General features: G+C 34.2%; 4 protein-coding genes and 1 non-coding gene across 9 annotated transcripts in view; 2 read left to right on the forward strand and 3 right to left on the reverse strand.

The window, feature by feature from the left end:
• Positions 1 to 411: 411 nt before the first annotated feature.
• On the forward strand, positions 412 to 11,733 carry Rab1 (RAS oncogene family member Rab1). Its single transcript, XM_076126768.1, has 5 exons — positions 412 to 592; positions 1,054 to 1,318; positions 8,352 to 8,483; positions 9,542 to 9,756; positions 10,074 to 11,733. The coding sequence occupies exons 1-4, from the start codon at positions 579 to 581 to the stop codon at positions 9,740 to 9,742; spliced, it is 612 nt and encodes a 203-aa protein (XP_075982883.1). The 5' UTR covers positions 412 to 578; the 3' UTR covers positions 9,743 to 9,756; positions 10,074 to 11,733.
• On the reverse strand, positions 11,729 to 15,740 carry LOC142981087 (uncharacterized). The gene is made up of 3 exons (XM_076126769.1): positions 15,593 to 15,740; positions 14,495 to 14,608; positions 11,729 to 14,317 (listed from the first exon to the last, which is right to left on the reverse strand). The coding sequence occupies exons 1-3, from the start codon at positions 15,714 to 15,716 to the stop codon at positions 14,220 to 14,222; spliced, it is 336 nt and encodes a 111-aa protein (XP_075982884.1). The 5' UTR covers positions 15,717 to 15,740; the 3' UTR covers positions 11,729 to 14,219.
• Positions 15,741 to 16,104: 364 nt separating this feature from the next.
• On the reverse strand, positions 16,105 to 22,686 carry LOC142981179 (potassium channel subfamily K member 9-like). 2 transcript variants are annotated; one of them, XM_076126887.1, is made up of 8 exons: positions 22,602 to 22,686; positions 22,122 to 22,312; positions 21,469 to 21,686; positions 20,713 to 20,887; positions 20,303 to 20,409; positions 19,935 to 20,053; positions 19,462 to 19,573; positions 16,105 to 18,392 (listed from the first exon to the last, which is right to left on the reverse strand). In XM_076126887.1, the coding sequence occupies exons 2-8, from the start codon at positions 22,252 to 22,254 to the stop codon at positions 18,258 to 18,260; spliced, it is 999 nt and encodes a 332-aa protein (XP_075983002.1). In that variant the 5' UTR covers positions 22,255 to 22,312; positions 22,602 to 22,686; the 3' UTR covers positions 16,105 to 18,257. The 2 variants fall into 2 exon arrangements, with proteins under 2 accessions (XP_075983002.1, XP_075983003.1); XM_076126888.1 differs by having other exon boundaries at positions 22,483 to 22,647.
• LOC142981349 (U2 spliceosomal RNA) lies at positions 18,783 to 18,975 on the reverse strand. Its single transcript, XR_012959930.1, has one exon. It is a non-coding gene; the product is annotated as a U2 spliceosomal RNA (small nuclear RNA).
• A 337-nt stretch (positions 22,687 to 23,023) lies between the features above and the next one.
• The window catches only part of GluProRS (Glutamyl-prolyl-tRNA synthetase), a 37,162-nt gene continuing 35,365 nt past the window's right edge, over positions 23,024 to 24,820 (forward strand). For 2 of the 4 annotated variants that reach the window (XM_076126727.1, XM_076126729.1), the window contains exons 1-5: positions 23,024 to 23,170; positions 23,257 to 23,589; positions 23,784 to 23,934; positions 24,468 to 24,488; positions 24,684 to 24,800. In XM_076126727.1, coding sequence (XP_075982842.1) covers positions 23,134 to 23,170; positions 23,257 to 23,589; positions 23,784 to 23,934; positions 24,468 to 24,488; positions 24,684 to 24,800 — 659 coding nt within the window. In that variant the 5' untranslated portion in view covers positions 23,024 to 23,133. The remainder of the gene's footprint in view (positions 23,171 to 23,256; positions 23,590 to 23,783; positions 23,935 to 24,467; positions 24,489 to 24,683; positions 24,801 to 24,820) is intronic. The other 2 variants (XM_076126728.1, XM_076126730.1) reach the window with 2 other exon arrangements.

The raw sequence follows: 24,820 nt of genomic DNA on the forward strand, positions 1-24,820 counted from the left end.
TGGCAGATTACGGAAACATGCCATGCAATTTGAATTATAATACAAAATAACGTTACGCGATATTCCTCAGGAAACAAACAGTGACCAACGGATGCTAGATAGCAGATTGTTTGTTGAGTTGAGTGAAAATTATATTTAATTGTAAAGAAATAAATCTGGCACAATCGCTCATCGTAGTCTTATTTCGGATACAATTACATGACCTTCAAAATATTTATATTTTAAAATAACCAGAACTATGAATCTTAATTTAAGCAATAGTACGATTTTTTTACAGTATTCATTTATGAACTAATCAGTATTTAACTAAAATTATTTGAATTTTATAATGTTACTGAAATAAAGTTTTAGTCGATTTTAATCATATGATTTTGTTTCCGAACGAAATTTAGTTTCTGCCAAGTGGCACTCCTGTTTGAATTTCTGACTTACGTCAGTGGGTGTTTCGGACGGCGGCCATTATTCTACGTATAATTATTAATTTTTTTGCTGTTTTGTGCTAGAAACAAAGAACATAATTATTTTCAACATATTCTATAAAATTATAGTTTTGGAAAAAATACATTTATAGTACAAAAATGAATCCAGAATAGTAAGTATTTTTGCTGTAATATGGCGATTTAGAAACAAGGATGGTGCAGAAAACCCATCTTTTTTTGCGTGTTCATTGTCTTTGCGTGGAACTTTTAGTCAAGAAGTGTATACCTTTAGTTATAGAACAAGTTAACTAGTGTCGATAGTAAATCAATTTACTACAAATGGGGTGACTCATTGTGTATTCGTGGTAGGTAGGTACTATCGAAGTATTTGTGAAAACGTAATCGTATGGATCATGAATGGCGCATTACTGAGCGATGATTCTATCACACAGATGTGAACTTCCTTGTTGAACAATCTGGCTGCGTAGCGAGTGGAAATTCTTTGTTAGATGAACAAAGCAACGCCTCCCTTCGTTTATCATTTACGTTTATTGATGCGCATCGCTCGTATTGTCCTTGATTAGGGTTGTGCATTCAAACTAAGCACTAAAATATGGAATGTTATCTTTTCCAGCGACTATTTGTTTAAACTCCTCCTGATTGGTGACTCTGGAGTTGGGAAGTCATGTCTGCTGCTCAGGTTCGCCGACGACACGTACACAGAGAGCTACATCAGCACTATTGGTGTGGACTTTAAAATTAGGACTGTAGATTTAGATGGCAAGACAATAAAGTTACAAATATGGGACACAGCTGGACAGGAGAGGTTTAGAACAATCACCTCGTCATACTACAGAGGCGCACATGGAATTATCATTGTTTATGACTGCACAGACCAGGTAAGACACACATCTATTTTAAAAAAAACTAAAAAAAATTGACCACATGGGTGTTGCATGGCTTTTACAAAAAAAAATGTAGTCTTTATCAAAATGAATGTCAAAAGTATATTCAACCCAACTTTGTTGATGTTACCTTAACAAAACAAATATGGCAGTGCATAACAAAGACTAGATAACCTACTGTAATATTAAATTGATATTAAACTATCTTTAGCTTGTTAGCTAGCTTAGCTTTGAACCATACATATTGTACATGATAAACACACATCTTGTTCCAAAGTAAGTTTAAAAAAAACACAACAAAAAGTTTAGATTCTAAACAAAAGTGATTGTCTTTTTTTGTCTATGATTAACAGCTAAAAGGTTACACATTTCTTACACTTTTAATTACTTGGGTTTGAAATATAACCTGTATAAGTGTATACAGTAACAAAATAATTTTATTGACTGTAAGTGATAGTGTTCTTTGTGTTTTAATAGCTGTTTCTTGTCAAACAACAGTTATTTCAATATTCAGTTTCCATTTCCTTCAAAATTTGTTTAATACATTTCATCAAAGAGCTTTACTCTGTACTGTATTATTATGAAAAAAAAACAAAACACTTCCTGTACAAAAGAATTGCAAGTTTCTAGTTATTTGGCCTAGAGAACAATTTAGCAGTTCAATACACAACCTTCACATAGTTATCTACTACAATTCACATCATTTGTAGTTTTTTAAACATCTGACTCAAGTTTGTGAGTAATTGTTGTTTTCTTGATACAGTGACATCACTAGTGATTAAAAAAAAACAGATGTCACCTGCATAGTTTTTGAAGCACAGGAATCATTTGTTTTATGCCACTTAGTAATAGTGTTGCCATTACAAATATTTTAGTATAGAAACTGAAGTGGGTGGTTGATTAGGTCATTTGATTTGATGACTAAATAGTTTACAGTTACACCTTGTTATAGACATTGCTTTTTTTATCTATTGGCATTAGTGTATACATTTAAAAAGCTAAGCTAAAGACTCAAAAACACATACCTTTTGAGATATTACTGATATATTATACATCATAAACAAATTATTGCCTAACCCCTCCCTCATTATGGGAAGACATCCTTGCCCTGCATTGGGACAGCAATAGGATTTATCACTTCAGATTCAATATTTTGTACATCATAAAATAAATATTATATCCAAATAATAGATCATCCTCATCCATCATCAGTGGAGACCTGAGACTGTTATTTATAAAATAACAGTCTCAGGTCTCCACTCTAACTAGTTTTAAATAAAAAATAATAACTATTCACTCTCCCAAATTAACAGTGTAACTACCCAATCACACAAAAACTGTTATATTTGGATTACATGATAACAAACTGAAATCTCTATGCTAACATGAGTATATTCAACCAAATGATGAATTGATAAGAGTGAGTAACAAACTTTGTATTCCAATAGCTGTCATGGAAACCATGTTATATTATATTGTAGTTAATTTTAGCTGTTATTATAGGTATTTCTTTCAAACCAATATTAATTAAAATGCATTTATATCAATACAATTAATCTTTCAAAAAAATAGCTACTGTATGAAATCATGGTAAATTTTACATACAAAATGTATATCTCTATTTTTTAATTAATTTTATACAAAACTGTATCTAAGGGGCTCATACCTTAAGCATTTTTCACTCAGATTATCCTTCTACCTTCATATTCAATGAATCAGCATGGATTATAATAAATTAATAAGTGCTTTATTAATTACCTGCTTAAAATCCCACTTTGTAGACACCAAAAATACTATACTTGTATACTATTTTCATAAGTTAAAGAGGTTATTATAGGTATGATAGTTTTGTTCACACAAGATCTTTTCAGGTCACTATGATACATAACAGTCTATCTTTATAGTATAAAGCTATATTCAACAGACAGATTGACATAGTTAGCACTTAATTATCATATTTATAGTTTTATTGTAGTAGTTTGATAAGCCACCTTTAGTATCAAAGTGCAAACAGAAATAGTATTTTCATTAAAACTAGCAACATATGATGTCAGACAAATGAAGAAAAAGCTTAAGTCCAAAGTCCATTTGTCAACTCAAAGTATTGAAATTGAAGATATAATTTTACTCTTTGTCATCTCAAAGTATTGATAAGTCTATCCACTGAGTACTCTTTTCTTGAAGATACTGTTCAGTTTTAATTTGATCTAAGTAAGATATTTTTTTTATGCCCAAACCAATCTATTCAAATCTTTTTTCCATAGATTTTGAGTAGCTGTGACCTTTATTCATCGAAAGCACTTGTAACTTAAGTTAATAGTTAATCATACCTATATTTCGATTGAGATCATATCTAGTGACGACATTCAGGACATTTTTTTACGTACTACCAAGCATCTAAAATGTCATTTAACCGTTTATTTATAAATTGGAAGTTATTCTCTGTTCATTACATTTCGCCGGTACAAATGATATAATATATGGTGGGGATATTTTGGCTGTATGCCAGTTGCCACTACATGTAGGTACTCTTTGTATACAAGCAAAGTTAATGTTATAACAGTAACCTATTAACTTATTTATAGATGCATTGTTTGAACTTAGATCTATTGTTTAATGTTTTTAAATTGGGTTTGTAGTTGATTGTATGAGTCATTCATAGTTTTACGAATGTTCTTTATGTATCTTGGTGTACTTTTGTTTGATAAAGGAACGGGTGTGTTTTTATATGTACTTATTTCCTACTAATGTTATAGATGCGAAAGTTTGTGAGAATGGGTGTATGTTTGTTTCTCTTTCACTAAGAAACCTGATATTTTATGCAATAATTGTTTAAAACCTAGATTCAAATTGGCACATATAAAATACTAGCTGACCCGCACAACTTCGCTTGCGTCACATTAGAGAGAATGGGTGAAATTTTTCCCCGTTTTTGTTACATATTTTACTGGTACTCTGCTTCTATTGGTCGTAGCGTGATGATATATAGCCTATAGCCTTCCGCGATAAATAGGCTATCTAACACTGAAATAATTTTTCAAATCGGACCAGTAGTTCCTGAGATTAGCGCGTTCAAACAAACAAACATACTCTTCAGCTTTATAATATTAAGTATAGGTATAATATTACTTCGGGTAGTCTTTTCACGCGTAAGAACTCGCAGGCGGAAACTAGTATTGATAATGCTGCTTTAAAATGCTTGATTAATTAAATACAAAAATGTGAATAGTAATTATTAATTGCGACATAGACAGACACAGTTATGTGAATCTGATCATTTTATGTTAAATTATGTGCATTATATTACTTCATCTCTAGGTCGAATGAAATCTAAAAAGTTTAAAAATATACTTATTAGAAAAAAATACTTGACAGTTAATAAGATTCTGTAGTATACTTATCACATAGAAATACTCAGAAAAAAAATCTTTGAGGTTTGTAAAAACCACACATGGCTCCCACTTATGTTCACTCAATTACAGAAATAAAATGTCGCCCACTAGCGTGCAAATTGAACTTGATCTAAAACCGCTTACGACGATATTCCACGGCTACAAACATAATTATCTGTTCCAGTTTTCTGTAGTAAATTGACCTCATTCTGTACTGCACGCCGAGTTCAACCTAGACTCGTACACAATATCTAGTCACAATAGTAGGTAGAAACTAGCTTTTTACCTGCGATTACGTTCGCGAAGAAAGATTTCAAAGAAGTAAAAAGTATCCTATCCTATATAAGCAAATTGTCGTATGCACTTTCGTATATTATGTTATACTATTTCTACCGCGACTGCATTTGCGTGAAAATATTTACCAGAAATATTTAATTTAGATTCTAAAGTATCTGTCTAGAAACCTTCATCAAAATCCATTCAGAAGTTCTTGTTTAAAAGAGAAAAAGCCATCCAACTCTCGCGTTTATAATATTAGCTTCTCTACGCGACTTTGCCCGCGTGGAAAGATGTTAAGATGTAAAAAGTCTTTTGTGTTAACTTAGTATTACCTAGCGTAATTTTGTTTTATCCATATATCCCCGGTTTCTGAGATACATTTAGCTGTAGTTTATCTATTCAATAGCGCATAAGCTCATATTACAATGACAGTTTGAATTTCTGATTATTTCTATGTGAAAAAGTAACAAACAAAACAAACTTTCGCATTTATTTATTAGGTTTCGCTCGAGTAGATTTCAAGATCTATTTTACTTTCACTCTCCACCGATAGCTTTTGTTATCTACGCTAACGACAAGAGAAAAGTAATGTACTAAACAAAAAGTAATCTAGGTTTTATATCAGTGTATGTAGGTGACTTTCACAAATAAAAACAAATGCAGCAGCAAAAGTAATTACCGTTGATTGATATAGTAAAGAAAGTAAATAAATGCTTGTATTTTAAAAGCCATTTTTTTTCACGTTATAATGATACGGTTAGATTGTAGATTCGTGAGGAATAAAGTGACCGAATCCACTTGTGTTTTTATAAATGTTGAAAGTGTTTGTGTGTTCCGGTTTTACGCCAAAACGGCTGAACTGACTATGATAAAATTTTACAACGTGATAAATTATATTCTGGAAAATAAAGAGGTTGCTTTTTCAATCGTGAATAATAAAAAGCTCAAGTAATTTACAGACTATATACCTAGGTATTTTAAAGACTTTTTTTTACGGAAGTGATTTTATGAATTTACATATTTGTATTTTACTGCAGCAAAAATTAACAATACAGGCGAATCCACAGGTTTTAACCAACTAATTAAGACATATGTCAATCAAATGAAAATATAGAAGGAAAGGTCGTTTTAACGCATTGTGACGTCATAAGCAAAAGTGTTTAATTACTCACAGCTGTTTCTTAAGTCAACTTTCAAACAATACGTATTCAGTACTGCAGAATTTAAAGTACAGCTAATTTGAAACACGTGTGCCTTGTCATTCCGCATGTGTTTTGCCTTTACTTTTTTTTTAAAGTAAAACAAGAAAGCTTAAGTCAACTGCATGGTTGCTTTATTGAAATGAGTAGCTTATATTCCTAAACTTTGTTTTATAAATGTTTAAGAATTAAATTTTCATCTGATATTCTTTGTTCGGGAAAGAGACCCTTGCATTAGGACAGGAAACGGGTAAAAATACCCTGTCCCTGTATACCTACTAAAGACAAAGAATAAATAACTAACTAACTAAATAATAATGGGTTCTATAAACGTTTTTTGTAACGAGCGGGAATCGAACTTTGTATCTGTAACGGTATGAAACTAATGACGTTTAATCAGAGTTAATAACTCACCACACGCTGTGAATAAACTACGAGTAATTTTCATTGTTATTGTAATACTATTTCCGTATACGTCAACAATAAGCAAAAAAAGTTGACAGTAAACTTATTGTTCAAAAACTAGCTTATGCCTAAGCCCGTACCTCTGTCGCGTACATAGTTTCTTTGTTGACATCTTTCGGAGTAATCTATCGCACCGTAAAGTTTTATCCAAATGGATTTAGCTGCTTTGGCGTGAAAAAAGGACAGGCAAGCTAACACACTCTGGTATTCTATTCCGGTTTTTTTTTGCCTGAGAATTACCAGCTAGATAAAGAGCATTTACAACTGTACCCATTATTTTTAAAACTAATATGTCACGTTTCAAAATTTAACTCATTGCATATTACTCAGTAGAAACTACGCCGTTTTGTAAGTAAATAATCTATCCACTTTTAACTGGTATTAAACTGAAAGATTGACCTCATTAATAACACTAATTATCTTGTACATTATTACGCGAATTACGCATTTAAAAATCTATGACGCATATCTGAACCTAATGTTTTGATACAACATAGAATATAAGCATTAATATATAATTTTATCTTACGACTAGGTTTTAGAATGAATGTTAGTTAAAATAAACATTTAATCTTGCAAATATGTTTTTCCCGTGGCTTTTGCATGGATATTTTTATAAATAAATTAGCCAGTATCCTTATGAAACCAATACATATCCCTATTGTATACATTCTATTAATCGCTCATAATTTATCATACATTAGTTCAGTCTACAGATAGAGTAACTTTTGCATTGGGATGATAGTAAATAATATTGGTACTACCTGAGTGTAAAGTTTTATATGAAAATTGAATGTACGTAAATTAAGCAAAACTTGTACCAAGTCGACAACTGATAAGCATCCTTGTCTAAATATATATAACTCAGAGGTGACTGACTGACATAGTGATCTATCAACACACAGCCCAAACCACTGGATTGATCGGACTGAAATTTAGCGTGCAGGTAGATGTTATGACGTAGGCAATCCGCTGGATTTGAATTCAAAGGATCCAAAGGATTTTGATCAATTGTACCCCCAAGGGGGTAAAATAGAGGATGAAAAATTCCTAAAAGCGATAACTATCGCGTAATTCTTGTCAAGCTTAACTTATCGCATTACTCTACACTGTAATTATCTACCATTACGCCAAAGAGCCCATGTGACATTACAGATAGTAAAGTTACTTATTAACTTACAATACACCCCTATTACTAATAACTTAGAATGATTGCACTACGTCATCCCTTTGTGAAGGCGCCGTGATATGGATATAGGAATTGTTTATGAGTTTATTCTTTGCTCAAGTTTATGGGAAAAGTATTGAAATTGTTATTGACTTTATTTGCTTTGCTTTTAAGTTATGATGCAACAAATTTCTGCAGTCTTGTCACCACTAAGTTGTGTATTATTATGTTGGTCATTACGTTATATTATTCTCAGTTTACTCACTATCTTTGGCTTGGCAGAAAAAAACATTCGCCGAGTAACTATTTCCTACATAATTATGCAAACATGTTTGAAATCATTGATGTTAAGACTCTCAACTTAGCACTTGCTATGTTTAGAAAATATGATGTCCTTCTAGGATCCTCCTTTTGTGATCTTTTTATTTTTTCTTTACAGATTATGTCTATGTAAATGAGCATAGCGAACATCTGACATATTTGCTTACTTTTATTAATGAATGCGTATGTTTGTTTGTGTGCAGGACTCGTTCAGCAACGTGAAGCAGTGGCTGGAGGAGATCGATCGCTACGCGTGCGACAATGTCAACAAACTGCTCGTGGGCAACAAGTGCGACCTCACCACTAAGAAAGTGGTCGACTACACTACCGCCAACGTGAGTATCTGTATAACACTATTTATAAACATATTTATACTACTTCTGTACTATCCGTTGCTTCTTGCGCTACATGTAAACTTAATTGGCTTATTTCCTCTTTCAATATATTGTAAATTATCACCTTGGTATAGTGAATAGAATAGGAATACTGGATTCCCTAATATCGGATCAGAAGTTAAGTAAAGAAAGCTGAACATAGCACCTTGTATGCCGAGGTAAGTAAATATGACAGCCGTAAAATGTAAATAGAAATCTCTGCTGTCAAAATGTAACAATTAATTAAAAATATTTTGCCTAGAAATAAAATTTTCCAAAAGTAGGTCGTCCACTGTCAAAGATCTAACTAGCTACCTTTTTTCAAACATAAGAGTCGTGCAAGAGATTCAAATTGTGTAATGAACATTGATCACAATAAAACTCATAAACTAAGTTCGAATTCCATTTCCGCTACTAAAGACCTTGAATATTTTAAACTTAGTTATGAGCATTCGAATGTTCCTTACATCTAATAGAAGCACGTATTTACGCTCAGTTAGGACCGTTCCGAAAACAATTTATGATGAACATTTTTTTCCTCAAATTAGGTGGGCTATTTTAGAGCAGGGATAATGTAAATGGCAAACAAATAAATGTATGACCTAATTAGTTTAACAGCTCAAGTGTAGCTTTGTAAGTATTTTTGATTAAAAACAAATTGGTACGAACACATCTTTATCGTGGGGAGTTTACTTAATAATTATATTAAATACAACCAAATACAGAACAAAGATCGTCAAGTTTGGAATATTACAACTCAGGGCACCTGCTTACTCTCTACTATTCTGCTACTTACTCTCTTATTCATGAACACTCTACAAACCTATTTTAGTTATGAAACTACTATAGTATATTTTCTCTTTTTCATTTCGCTAAGGAGTGAAAGAAACACATCACTTTATAAGCCTTACATAACTTCATATATTTTTATGTATAAGAGGGTTAGTGTTTAAGTCTAAAGTTTAAGATGGCGATGTACTCGATAATCAAAAACTAAAACATTTATTTGTAAATTCCAGCAATACGCAGAACAACTGGGCATTCCGTTCCTGGAGACGTCAGCGAAGAACTCGACGAACGTGGAGCAGGCGTTCATGACGATGGCGGCGGAGATCAAGGCGCGCGTGGGCCCGCCGTCCACGGGCGCCGCGCCCGTCGGCGGCCAGGTCAAGATCGACCAGGGACACCCCATCGACACCGGCAAGTCGTCTTGCTGCTGAATACGCCGCCTACGGTATGTACAACACCATCTATTTTAACGCAAATCTACTGCCGAATTTTCTTATTGCTTGAAGTCTAGTCTTGATATATTTGTTTTAATCCTGAATTACTCGACAGAAAATAAATAGTATGCTCCTGTGAAGCTGTGAGCTGAGTAATGACATTTTTTTCTAAAAGTTTTTGATGTATTCACCAAAAATAAACAATAATATTCTTGTCTTGTTTATGTGTTCGTTTCAATTCATGAAAATACAATTAATTTAGGACATTGTAGTCATGAAATATATTTTAATAATTGACTAATATAACGTGTGTATTATAATGTTTCAGGCTGGCGGCGAGACGTATGGGAAGAGGGAGTCGCGGTCGCCGGCCGCTACACCCAAACACAAGAAATGCAATTACCACAAAATGTTTCATGATCACATCATTATAATTATAAATAAATAAAAAGTAATATAGTGCGGAGCGGCAACCGCCGTACGCGAGTAAGCTAACTTTCTGTTAAGTTGCTATTGTCCGATTATCTTGTTAGTTAAAAGCAGAGGTGAAATGGAAGGGTGTATGTTTATACATGTTTATATATAATGAATATTGTAGGTTAATTTTGTGCTGTTTCCAGAATAAGATTTCATGGAGTTTTATCAGACAGAGCCACATAGTTATGTACGCGGATGTTAAATTCACAAGTTTTATATGATATATTGTTTGATAGCTTGTTCCGCGCGCACGTGTGCTCGTGTGCAATGTGCACGTGTGCTCGTGCACGAGTGTGCACGTGTCGCGTGCGAGTACGCGCGGGCACTTCGCCACTGGTGGTCGGTGAGCCAACTCGTTTACTGTATAAATTGGGCTTTGTTATAGTGTCACCTAGCATAAGCGCTAGTTTAAGCTGGACTCGTGGTTCGTAGATGTAACGCAGACGTGTTGACGTGTGACGTGTGTTGGTAGAGCCGACCACGCGTGTTGCGTATGTTACGGTTAAGCTTGCATTGTGATGTGTTCGTCGCTTGCGTGGCGTAGTGTACGCACGTCCATAACTTTGTCTCTCGAGCTGTCCATTACGAACTGTAGGCTAATTTCCGTTTATATTCCAGCTTGTGTTAAAAATTAATTTGTCATCACTCGAGGTACTAATTATAAACCTTATTGTATGCACTGGGTGTTATATTATTCAATCTGTATAGTGTATATGTGGCATTACATGAGAGATGTACGATCACTTGTGCGTCGTTTGTATTATTTTGCGCATCGGGAGGTATCAACGTTCTAATTATAATGGGGACCATTTTGTTATTGCGGATATCGCAAATTTTTATGCATTTGTCGCCACAATGTAATCGCAATGAAATCGGCTGCGTTATTTTTGTCGCGAGAATATTAATGTCCTGTATTCATCGTACGGCTAGCACACACAGCACCGTGGCGGCGTCTCTCATGCAGTGTTAGTATATAAACCACAATGTATTTATTATATAAAGCGTACTGGCGTTACGCTATATTGAACGTTTTGTGTTGATATATTTAATTGGATCGCGAATTCTAACACAAAATTGTAGATATAGCATATTGGCCTTAGAGATTTAGACAGAATTAGTAAACTTGTAGCCATCGAAGCGGGATCATAGTATTAATTAAAAGACATGTTCATATTATCACTCATATAACAACATTGTGATAATTTTAAATTTTAACAAACACATCAATGTTTCATGTGTTAGTTCTATATTCACTTGTAAGATTTTCGTCCTATTTTTCACTTAAATTGTTAAGAGAATAAGGTAAATGATGATATGAATTTTCTGACTATTACGTGAAACATTGTTGGTATAAAATTAAATGGTATAAATTATTTTATTCTCTGTCGATCTACTACTTACGTATGTCGTTATTTTTGTACTATTATGTCAGAGTTAAGTTTACTTAAATCAAGACCGCTAACCCCCTATAATTCTGAGGGTTTCTTAGAAATTAAAACAGTATGCTATAAGAGATGTTTTATTTTCGTATACCTTTACACAACATATTGACACTACACAAATTATTTTTCACTAAGATTTCAATAGCAAAAGAAAGGATAAGGATAATTTCTACGCTACTTGATATAAACCAGACGTTCTACCTTTATTCAAGGTTTTTTCGAGAGTACATAATCAAAGCTATTTTAGTGATGTCTCACCGGAAAGGTGAACGCTCTGGAGTGACTCACCGATAACGGTAAAATTAAGTGATAACATTCCGTTTGACATGATAAATACACTAGATAAATATCAGATAAGACACGGTTATATTTTGTCGATAAACTTTAACATAATGTGTATCATGCTTCATCAATTTAAGTGTGATACTAAGGAATCCAGTCGTCAGATCATTTTTCCCAAGAAACAAGTATGACTCTTTTACTTAGATAGAATGGAGAATGTTAACAAATTTTGATTTTTAGCACTCCTTATTCTTTGTTAAAAATAAAAAATACTAGTGAAAGAATTACTTTGATATCTCAATTAGTTTCCGATTTATAAGCAAAACAAGTTGTATCCGCACGACGCTTGCTCTCGGGCCGGTGTGACGTCACTCTACACTTGCTCAGTCTGGCTCACACAGTCCGCTTGCGGTCGCGCGCTCGGTGCGTTGAAATTATACCTAAATACTTTTAAAAATGTTCAATTCAAATACTAGGAAATCAAATGTTGTGCCTAAATGTAATTAAATTTTATGTGGGTAAGTATATAAGTAATAATAATTAACTTTATCTTATAATGAAACAATTTCTAACCGAATTGATCGCGAATTTATTGATTTTACAGTGGCAGGAAAAATGTAAAATCAATAAGTACGCGATTATTTCGATTAAAAATTGTTTCTTTATAATATGCGTGATCGTGAATATCTAACTTAGCTGTCCCGCGCAACTTCGCTTGCGTCACATAAGAGAGAATGGGTCAAAATTTTCCCCGTTTTTGTAACATTTTTTATTGGTACTCTGCTCCTATTGGTTGTAGCGTAATGATATATAGCCTATAGCCTTCCTCGATAAATGGACTATCTAACAGTGAAAGTTTTTTTTAATTGGACCAATAGTTCCTGAGATTTGCACGTTCAAACAAACAAACCCTTCAGCTTTCTAATATTCTAGTATAGATATTACAAATATGTATAATATACTAGAGGCCACCCGCGACTTCGTCTCCATGGAAACCCTTCCCGTGTAAATCCCGATCTTTCGGGAACTCTGGGATAAAAAGTAGCCTATGTGTTATTCTGGGCCTTCAGCTACCATATATACCAAATATCATCGTAATCGGTTTAGTCACATTTGCGTGAAAGAGTAACAAACATCCATACATACATACAAACATCCATACATACGTACATATATATATATATACATACATACCTATATACATACACTAAATATTGAATTAAGTATTAAATATTGCTGGACAACTCAGACACGGTCATTTGATTCCAAACTAAGCAGAGCTTGTACAATGGTAACCAAATAACTGATAAACATACTCATATACTTCTCAATATATAGATAAATTGACAACCAGAACAGATACTCGTGCTTATCACACAAAGATTTGTCCCGGATGGGATTCAAAACCTCCACACGCGGCGCTACGGTTATTGCGGCGAAGAGACCGCTTAAACCACTGCGCCAAACGTACGGAGTAAATAGTACAAATAAATAAATAGTACATACATACGCATACATTCTCATATGCATACATTCTCACAAACTTTCGCATTTATAATAATAATAAGGATTTCGGAGGCAACAAAATCTCTATTTGTTGATAAATAATGCGCAACCATTATTTTCATCTATTTTAGGTAGATTATCCGATTGCCCTTTTTCAAATCCTTCATCCACTTTATTAATTGAATAATATTTACTATTACTACACTTAAAATGTAATAAGCGGACGCAAACACAACAAAATACTGCGCAAGTTATTACACCAACAACAACGACTGGCAACTTAATACTAAGCGGGACGCGGCCCGAGCGGCGCAAGTGTAGTATGACGTCACAACCACTCACGCGGCCGTTAGCGGGACTCGATATTTTTCGAAACTTTGAATGCTTATAAAATCAAAACTATTAGGTGTTTTTGACTGAAACAAAAACTAGTTTATATGTATACACACAGGCTATACTGTGTCAAAATTTAAAGCGATTTGGCATACCTAGTAACATTCTCCATTGTTATTTTCGTGATCTGCCAAAATTATTATTATACTCGGGCCATTTCAAACGTACGAACCAAGTTATGTCATTTTATCGGAGTCTCTTGCTCGCACATTGTCACATTAATTTCATTATTTTGATTATAACGTAGTTCACACGTTTGTAACGTCCGGGCCTGACTATAGCATATCTGTCGATCATAGCTGGCATTAGAGTGCCAGCCGATTTATCTTAAACCTCAATTAAATTCTGTATTACGTATTTGTATAATGACGACGTTAGCAGCAACATCTCATCATATACTCGTAGTCATGACAGAGTCCGTGCAGGTTGAGCGGACACTGAAGAAATTCTGGACAAATTACAGGTAAATTATCTGAAAACACAGGAATATTTTTCATTTATTTTCTTAGTAAAATGACATAAAACATTATTTATTAAAACTGTCTTAAAATAGATTTACGAAGACTACGTTATTGGGATATTACTGAACTAGATATAAAAATCTCATCTCTGTCAAACGAAAGGTTAAGTTTAAATAAAAAGTTTTTACCTAAACTATAAGCGCACCCGCAGCAGTATCCATGTATGATCGCCTCGTCGTCTTCACAGCCGCGCGGTGGACATCCATTGCACCACATTCCCATCCATAACCAGGGAAAGTTCACTGTGAATTAATTATTAACAATATTATTCCAAGATCTGAGCGCGGCAAGCCTTGAGGCTGGACTGATGATGAATCGGTCCAAAACTAAGGTCATGACCAACAGTACGATGCGTAAGGTCATGGTAGACGGGCAAGATATACAATATGTCGATGGGTATATCTACCTTGGCCAGCTAGTCTCTTTCGAAAACAGGCAGGATAAAGATATCGATCGCCGTATCGAAAACGCCTGGACAAGCTACTGGTCAATGAAATCATTGCTCAAGGGTAACCTTGCAATGATACATAAACGAAGACTCATCGATATGTGTATCTTGCCTGTCCTAACTTACGGTGCTCAAACGTGGTCGCTGACTGAAGCTCAAAAGTCCAAGCTGAAGGTTTGCCAAAGAGCCATAGAGCGAAGCGTCTTAGGTATTAAACTAGCAGACCGAAATCCGCTCAAAAACGGGAGTCGCTGATGTGGGCACTAAGGCTGCGCGGCTAAAATGGGATTGGGCAGGACACATCATCAGGATGCATTCAGATAGGTGGGCAAGAATCGTGACCGAATGGACGCCTGAGGGCCGACGACGTCGAGGTAGGCCACGAAAACGATGACTTGGACATCTATCTGGAGGATTGGCGTGAGATAGCCGTTGACAGGGACCGATGGAAGATTTTGGGGGAGACCTTTGCCCAACAATGGGACAGTACGGGTTAACAAAAAAAAAATATATATATTTACCAAGGGAAGTCTTCTATAATAGTATATAATATAATTTATTATTAAGAAAATCTTTGAATAATACTACAATTCCTCGCACCTGACATAGATGAGACATAAATTTATGCAAAAAATCATGTCTCCTTAGTGGCTCCCGATTTAGGTGTTATATTTCTTTAAGGATCTTTTCTCATAAGGTAAGTAACAAATCTTCAAGGCCGCTTAAATAACTAGTTAAAGATGTTCTTATTGTTATTAAAACAAAGCTTTATACTCACATCTCGGCGCCTTTTTAACAGCATCAATCCCACTTACATCAGTCGACGGTTTGAAAAATATTCCAGACACGATTTTAAGAAGCACTACTAAAATTAAACACAGCAATGTTCTGTTTCGACACATTATGAACTAATTAGAATATTAAATAATGTTAAGCTAAGTAAATATTCCTTTATATAGGGACAGTTAGTTGGTTGCAGTCATCCAATGGAATCTAAAGTAATTAGTGTAGGTCAGTGCCTTTAGATAAGGTAATTGATTTGTATTAAATACATAACTAAGGTAAAATATATTATATAGGTATAAATAATACATAATATAGGTAGCTAGGTAGGTACTATGCAAAAGATTGTGATGGAAAGTAAAAATTGAGGTATGATCTAACATCTTGCATCAAGATAATTTTTTTTTTTTTGTAAGTGGCGCCTTCTCGTGTCGGTTTTAAGTTTAGGTACCCATCATTTTAATTAGGTAGACGTACAAATAATACGAAAATAAAACTCAATTTTAATAAAAACGTTTATTTTGCTTGTACATCGAACATGTAGTATATAGAAATATAAATGTAATAATAGTATTAAATTACAAAAAAATCAGGGTGAGCGTTCAAAGCGAACACTGGTGTAAACTTACGAATAACTAACTAAAAATGAGATCAAAATTATATCACAGATTATTTAATAAAAATAGCATAGATAAGTAAATAAACTCGACCTCAAACATCAGTCACTATAAAAAGATACCTAATTATTTATTCATGCCGCCAAATGGTCTTTGATTAGGATTTCGATGTTCTATTCGAAGCACAGACACGCTCATTACAAATGCCTATAAAAGGCTACTAATCCATGGATTACCGGCGTGATAGGCTTACTTCACTGATCGTTCAACGACCAGTGAGTTTGGTAATGAGAGCCTTAATTTTTATAACTCAACTTTTGCTTGCTGCCATATTGTCCCCACGTTTGCTTTTTTTATGCGACTGTTGCAACGAATACTTAGTGGCTGATACTTGCGGCGTAAAAACCTTAAAATCAATATAAGCGAAAATGCATTGTTTTTATACTTATAAAAATAAGTGAGTGCAATTTATAGTAGGTAGTGGTGGACTGAAACTACCCACAAGAGTTAATTAAACAAACATTTTAGAGCAAGGCTTTCATTTATGTTGAAGTTCATGCAGTGCCTTTGGCAATTGTTGATGTAAATAATAAGTGTATCCAGCTGTTAGCGAGTGCAATCATGGAAAGCACTTGCCAAAACAAGCTTCTGTTCTGTGACTTGTTTAAGTGCTTACCAATGGAGTACCTACTTAAGTCCACCACAAACTTTCAGTGCAATATGACTAGTAATACTTTTGCTTTTTTCTACATAAACATCAAGCTACGTAACGTCTCACTCAAAGATTAAAGTAATATAAATCTGACAGTCCCACTAGGCAAATTCACAATTACTGAAAAATAATGCATGCAAAAAAACTCGATGTCAATTTATAATTTGTATCATCAAAAATTTTCATATAAAAATCTTGGCACTGTAACCCTAGACTATTATAATTTTGATCATCGACTAAAATCGACGAGGTGGGTTTTTTAATTAGTCGAACAATTAAAATTCGACTAAAAGTTTTGTGAACTTGTGTTTCGTAGTGACTTATTTTAAAGCAGACTTACTATTGTTCGTTTCTTTGTGTGAGACTAAATATTAAACATTACACTTATTTAATAAATAATACTGATGCATTTACTTTGGCGGGAAATTGCATTTTATGCATCTCTTTGGCACAGTTGGAAATTAAAAACAAAGATATAAGAATCATAATATCGTCATAAGTCGGGTATAATATTCTTTGGCAATAATGGAAGTATAGCATAGCTGTTCATTTGGCAAGATTGATTGTACAAGAGGCTTTCAGCAATCTCTTGTATTTTCAGACGTGGCTTCTACATTTCGTATCAAGTAACTAGCCAGTCTTAAAAAGGCAGTCAAGGAACGTTTTATATACCCATAATTACTATAAAGACACATTATTTATTTTAAAACCTCAGTAAATGCACCATAAGAATACATTTTATACTTATTTACCAAATTGTTGGCACATAGAACAACATCGATTTCCACAACATTCAAGGAAGTATCTGTTTACTAAACATCCATAGTTTATAATAATTGATAATATAATTTGACTCTTGTAATAATAATATAACAACAAGTAATAAATCTAAAAAAGACTTGAAAAATCAGTCCACAATAAATTATTAAAAATACATATACCTACAGGTAAAATACCTCCATTGAAATAAAAATTAAATATTAACAGTAAAAAAATGTGAAATATTATTTCTAATAAACGTAACTTTAACATCCTGTATAGAATACGAGTCTATTTTTTATTTTTTTTGGAACACTGATATATGTTATGCCAATAACGATTATTACTACGTAATTGCATTGTGGTTAATATATATTTTTAGCATGGTTGAGCTAAGTTCGCACATAACTTTTTACCGCCAGTCTCTTCCCGCCTAAAATCTGTACTTTTCAAAACATCAAAAAAAGTTATGAACACAAACTTAACACAACCTGTGCATAAAATAATATAATAATGATAATACTGCCTTGTCCCTTTGTGTGGTATCGCGTCGTGTCGTTAGTTGTTGTGGTTTACACTGAAGCTCTCTCGATCAGTTCGGTAGCCAGTGCCAGGGAAGCCCGGGAGAGCAGGCGATGTTGCCGTGTAGTTGGCAGTAGAGCCCCGCCTTCACACTGCTTGTTGCCGAGGCAGTTGCAAGAGCAAACCTGAATAAGAATAGATTGGTGACCTTTAATCTTTGACTAGGTGGCGTTATTTGGTGTCTGCCTTCCCCTCTGGGAACAGGGCGTGTTAATATTAAGTATGTATAGTATTAAAAAGTATTGTATAGAGTTATTATGGAACATAGACTACGTTGATTTCGATTGACTACTTATACTATGTATGTCTTCAAAAATAATGAAATTTTCTTTACTAGATTATCAAGTATTAATGCTAATAATTGAGCTAAAAGAGCTTTTTAAGTGATAGCTACTTGTTATGTGGATCATCAGTCATCACATTGATAACATGGAGTCATTCCTATGAACATGCAATTATAGTTGAATAGACCATAATGATGTCAGGTAAGTTTTATTGACTACAGATATTGTGGTATTATGTGGGCCGATCCCGGCGGCACTGCAATGCCGGGCCGACCCGTGACAGGAGTAGAGCGAGCCCCGAACATCCCATCAGCTTACAAAAATCAGTTTAATATACTGGTCCCTCAATGAGGGAACTTTCAGATATTAAGCTGAAAAGAACAGATACTACACTTTGATCTTAGCCAAAAGGCCGAGAAGCGATACCGAAATTCCCGGATCGCGGGGTAGTCGTGCAGTTGCGGAGAATCTTAACACCGCGATTCAGAAATGAGGGGGGGCGGGAAAGTGCCACCTCGTGGGCGCATACCGAACTACGTAGTGCCGCCATATTTGTGAACTAGGCTCATGTCAAAACATCCAGAACAATAAAAGGCAAAACTACACAAAAGTTACCAAGTGATTTGTTTAAAATGCATTGATTATTTCAGTTATTAACTTCATATGTTTAATCTCTATAGTTATAACTGCAAGAAGATACAATATTATTGTCACAAGATAATACTTACAACTTGAATTTACAGATTAATGCCTGAGAATCTTTATGTAAAATAGTAACACATAATAATGTAAGAAAAGATATGTAATTAGGTAAATGCAACTCCCACAGACTTACCAAAAACGATATAGATGATGAAAGCAACATACAACCATTAATAAAGTTATTTATAAGTGATAAGTAAGTATATACCGAAGCCTGATCATCATGGGAGCGTTGACGTCCAGCGATGGGGTGACAGTCAATCGGCAGCAGGATCCTGGAGCCATCCTTATCCTCGTCACGGGCATTCTCTTCGGCTTGCCTATAAATTTGTGTGTATGTTATAATTTTTTCAATAGAAAAAGAAAACATGGCACTTTACTATTATAACTATTGACCAAAAAGTGCCGTTTTTTAAGAACACTTAAAATTCGACTTTCCGGAAAACCAGAAATGTAAACTTTGTACTTTAATTACATCCAAAACTCCAAACATGGGACGGAGACAGCCAGAAACCGGACCTGGCACACTCAGTTAAAATATAATGCGTATTCATAGGCAATATACATGACTATCATAATCATAAGTTAGGTTAGTTAGTTACCACTATAGACACTAGTGTACCTAGGGTCAAGAAAGTCTCCATACCAAGATGGCTGATAGTAGCCATTGAATATACTTACATGGTCATGAAACGTAGCACGAGCAAGTTGATGCTAGCAGCAACAACGGCCAGTCCGAACAGTATGAACACGAGACTTAAAGCCACGTAGCCAGGCTTGCTGGTCAAAGCTTGGTCATTCTAGAAATACATCAACAATAAGTTCATTTTATATTATGTATTATTTCTCATTGTAACTAATTTTATGTTTCAAGTACTGTGTTAGAATAAAGGTATATTCTGTAAAACTCAATTAAGAATTAATTGAAAGTATATAATACAAATTTTATATTTCGAGACATCGCTGCCTTAATAAATCAATATCACACTAATCCATTTCTTTTGTTATCTGTCCAAGGCAAAATATTTATGAGATTGCTGTAGACTTACCTGCAGAGCGACGTAATCTCCGAACCCGATGGTAGTTAGGGTCACGAAGCAGTAGTAGAAGCTATCGAAATAGCTCCATCCTTCGTAGCGGGAGAACACAGCCGCTCCTAGGAAAACCATCTTATTATTTAGCAAAAATGTTGTCTATAACTCTACTAGATACCTGTTTTTCTATAGACCATATGTCTATTTCCAGGTAGGATATGATATACATCATCATACTCCCTGAAAATATGTAAGTGGGAAAGGAATACTAAGCACCCCTTTCGCAATGTGGTAGACTCTGTTCAAAACCCTCTTTGGTTCCAGGAAGAATACCTCTGCTCAGTGCTGGGATATTTTATAAATTATTACATTACTAGGTAATAGGAGTGGGTTTAACTGCCTTAACTTGAAGATATTATATTTACCTGTTGTAATGATGATGGATGACAGCAATCCAGTAGCAAACATGAGGTTCATCTCTGTAGCGTCCGTAGTGTTACAACGCAGGTAACACTTGGCGCGGCGGATCACCACTGACGCGAACTTATTGAGACGCTCACCAATACTCTGGAACATCACCAGACCGAGCGGAATGCCAACCTGGAGAAGAAGATTTTAGAAGACCTTAGCAGATGCAAAACTATTGAAAAACTTATACATTTTAATTTGAAGAGGATTATTCTAGTCAGGTTTTCACAGTAGGTACGAGGGTGGTTGTTGTAACTGCACTGAAGTCATGTTTACAGTATATGAGTAGCATCTAAGTATTGGCACCAATGCCAAATGTATTTGGGTACATGGTATATGAGTGCAATAAATTACTGTGAAAGCCAATTTCCCAGAATTCATCACTCTCACCACACTATACACACAACTCTAAACTCTTAGGTTTTTTTTTGCTTGACAATAAGATGATTGTTACTTTTTGTACAGTTATAAATATAGAAGGATACATAAATTATGTCATATTTTTGCCAATTATTTTGGTGCTGAAGCACAGAAAACTTTATCAAGCAAATCAACAATATTAGAGCATGATAGTAATATTTATATTTCAAACAACATAAGTAGTTAATATTATGTCCTGGTACTTGTATCACTATATTAACATTTGCAATTAATATTCACACATAATTAGGTATCTATTTTCTTATGTCTAATATATTTAATGTTTTCCTCACCATTGCATAGGCCATGCAAAATGCCTTCCCACCATATGTAACAGGGGTAGAATGTCCATATCCAATCATGGCCAGGACAACTGTTGCAAAATAGAAAGCTCCGGCAAACTTCCACTGAGGTCCTGCCTTATGAGGCTTGTTCTCGATGATCACTATTTCAATCATATGATAGTCTTCTGGAGTAATGTTGTACTTGCGGATCAACCCATTTCTCATGTCTGGAAGATATTTTTGGAACAAAAGGATGAGTGATTTTTTATAAACAAATCTAGTAATTTTCATTTCATTAATATTGTATTGTATGTTGGTATTTTCTATATTTATTTGCTAGAAAATTTATTGATAAGACTTATATTTAAGATAAAGAGAGTACACACATGAGTTTTATTTTGTAATTTAATATTTTTCCAAACCCACACTTGCCCAGTGTGGTAGAGTGAAGGACTAAACCCTCTCTCATTACAGAAGGCCCAGCAGTGGAACAGTAATGGGTTACATTTTGTATTATAAGCTAGGTACAGATATTCTGCATAATTATTTTTGAGCAAATACCTACTAGTTGGAATTAATGAACTATCCTCTGGAATCTTATTAGATTCATGCTTGGTTTATTTTATTCTTTAACTAAGGCAATAATAATGTTATTTACACACCCGAAAGAACTTCCCATCGTTTGCTCTCAGTCTCCGATTCCAAGGCGTCGAACACTGCAGCGCCGATTAACAAATATGTAAACGTACAGACCACTAGTGATAGTGTCCGGACATTCTGCCGTTTCATCTTCATCTTTACAGCCTTGTTGAAGCCCGCAAAATATTATTTACCTCACCCCTCACTCCCTCACCTAAACCAAAAATTTCATGATGAAAATAATAGATTTCAGTAAGTGCGAACATTTATTCCGTAAAGTAATATAATAATGCTCTCGCCGGCTGATTTATTTATTGCTAACATTCCTTAAAGTATTATTAAATTGCTATTACGCGCAAATTACATTGATCATGTTTTACTTACGCTTTGGTACCTTTTATAGCGACACAGAAAAATATGAGCTTTACAACAAGAATGTTAGTCCAAGTTTTCATTTAAAGCCTAAACAAAATACAAGTATTTCATAAATAAAGAGAGCTTACAAGCATTCTGAAATTATTTTAGTCCAGCCAAATAGAGTGCAGTGTTTCAGACGTTTCAGTACATTCAGTCAATACCGTACCGAAGCTCTATACGAATGAATTTGCAATACACTTCTGTATTTTCAAACAAAAAATAAGATAGGCTCATGGCGAACCAGCAATGTATTACATTCTACATGTTTTATAACGTTCCGTTTGACGTTACGATGCGGTTAAAAGCTTGCATATTTGCACAGTGAAGTTAAACAAAACGATGAAAGTTTGATAATTTTTAAATATATTTGTTATTGAGAATACCAGAAAAAACCATAATATATAACTAGAAACTGTTGTTTGATTTAATTGTCATGTACCATGGTGACAGAGAACGCTCCCGATGGGCGATGACGCTAATGACAATATAAGCACATTGTCAACACATCCATTTAGCTGTCAAGCTGACGTTTTCTCTCGTGGCCGAATCGGCAGGTGCATGGACCTTTGCCTAAAATTATTACGATAATAAATAGAAAGGTCCCTATTAAGCACTACCATGAAGATCGCCTGCAATAAATCCAGCCCGCCACTAGGTTAAAAGCAATATTCTATACATATTTCATTGAATTGCATCATGTAGAAAGGAGTGGCTTAAAATAGCGATTATTTTATTTCCCAGGTGGTTTGCTGGCCGCTGAGTTTTACAGGTCTTCGGCAAAGGAAGTTAACATCGCCTGGGGTGGTGAATCATCCGTTGTGCTGCCGAATTCGTCAAAATCTGTGCCATATGCGACCAGCAATGACTTGATACGAATACTGGAGAATGCGTTCAATAACTCTGTGGAACCGCTTCAGAAACTTACTATGAACCACTGGCTGTCATTCAGCCTTACTTTGGAAGACGATATTCCTAAATCCATTCAATATTTGGACCAGACTTTGGGTCCTATCACTTATTTGGTTGGGGAAACTTTGTCAGTATCTGATTTGGCTGTCTTCAGTGTATTGCATGGTATGTACCATCGCTAATATTATATATATGCATTAAATCATTCAATCTATTTATGTTACAATTTCTAGAACCATTAATACCACACATTCTTGTGTTTTATTTATTGTTTTCTTCATTTTTTTTTCTTTACTTTTGACATTACTTATGGCAAAAACCTCTTTGTCTGTGCTTACATTATGTCATCTTTTCCACAGTATCTGGTAAATTCAAGGATGTGTGTAAGAAGAACCCTCCCAAGAACATTCAGAGGTGGATGAAGTTGATAGAGGTCCAGCCATCTGTGGTCAAGGCACTGAAGGAACTACCCAATGATATTCTGGAGAACCTCACCAAAGCATCCTCAAGGTTTGTAATTAATATACTTATTTAAATTTACCTCTAAAATATTATTTATTAATCAGTTGAAAAATCTAAAATTTTCAAAGACTTTTTTTTAAATCATAATTTGAAAGTGTACTTGTTAATAATAGTTTTTATTTAGTATTATTTTTGAGGTAACTTTAACATTACTGTCCCACTGCTGGACAAAGGTCCTGTTTTTTTTTTACTAATGCAATATGAAGAGCAGATTGAATTTTAAATTAAAACTAAAAATGATGCAATGGGAAGAAAATCTATCTAAGGTATTATTGCATCAGATTTACTCATTAAAAATTACATACAATGGAGTAAACATAACTATAAAAGTGTTGTACTAGCAGATCTAAGCAAGACTCTCACATTAAAATTGGGCCTAGTACTTTAGAATTCAACTGCTCCAAACACTTAAATCCCCTATTAACAGAATCCTGTAATGACCAGTAATTGTTGTTGTTTCTATAACACCATTTCTCATTTGCTAAAGAGTACAAATATTTTTTTTTTTTTGTTTCAACTAGCCTTCTTCTTTTTGGAGATGGGTATGAATACTATACTAATAAGTAGATGTTTGAAGTACATAAAAATATATAGACTAATTACTGTATAATAATACTATATAATATAAATAGAAAACTGAATATTTGGACATTATATTTGAGTATACTTTCTGTATTTAACCTTATTTATGAGAACATAAGTCACATATACTAATGTTTTTTTGTGTTACATTTCAGGAAGTCCCCTTCAGGCAATGAGGCAGGCTCTGGTCGTCAACAGGAAGGCAAGTTCATTGAACTGCCACATGCTGAGATGGGCAAAGTTGTTGTACGCTTCCCTCCTGAAGCTTCTGGGTATGTACTTATAATAAATT

This window comes from Anticarsia gemmatalis, chromosome 19 (genome assembly GCF_050436995.1).
Source record: "Anticarsia gemmatalis isolate Benzon Research Colony breed Stoneville strain chromosome 19, ilAntGemm2 primary, whole genome shotgun sequence".
NCBI classification, from domain to species: Eukaryota; Metazoa; Arthropoda; class Insecta; order Lepidoptera; family Erebidae; genus Anticarsia; species Anticarsia gemmatalis.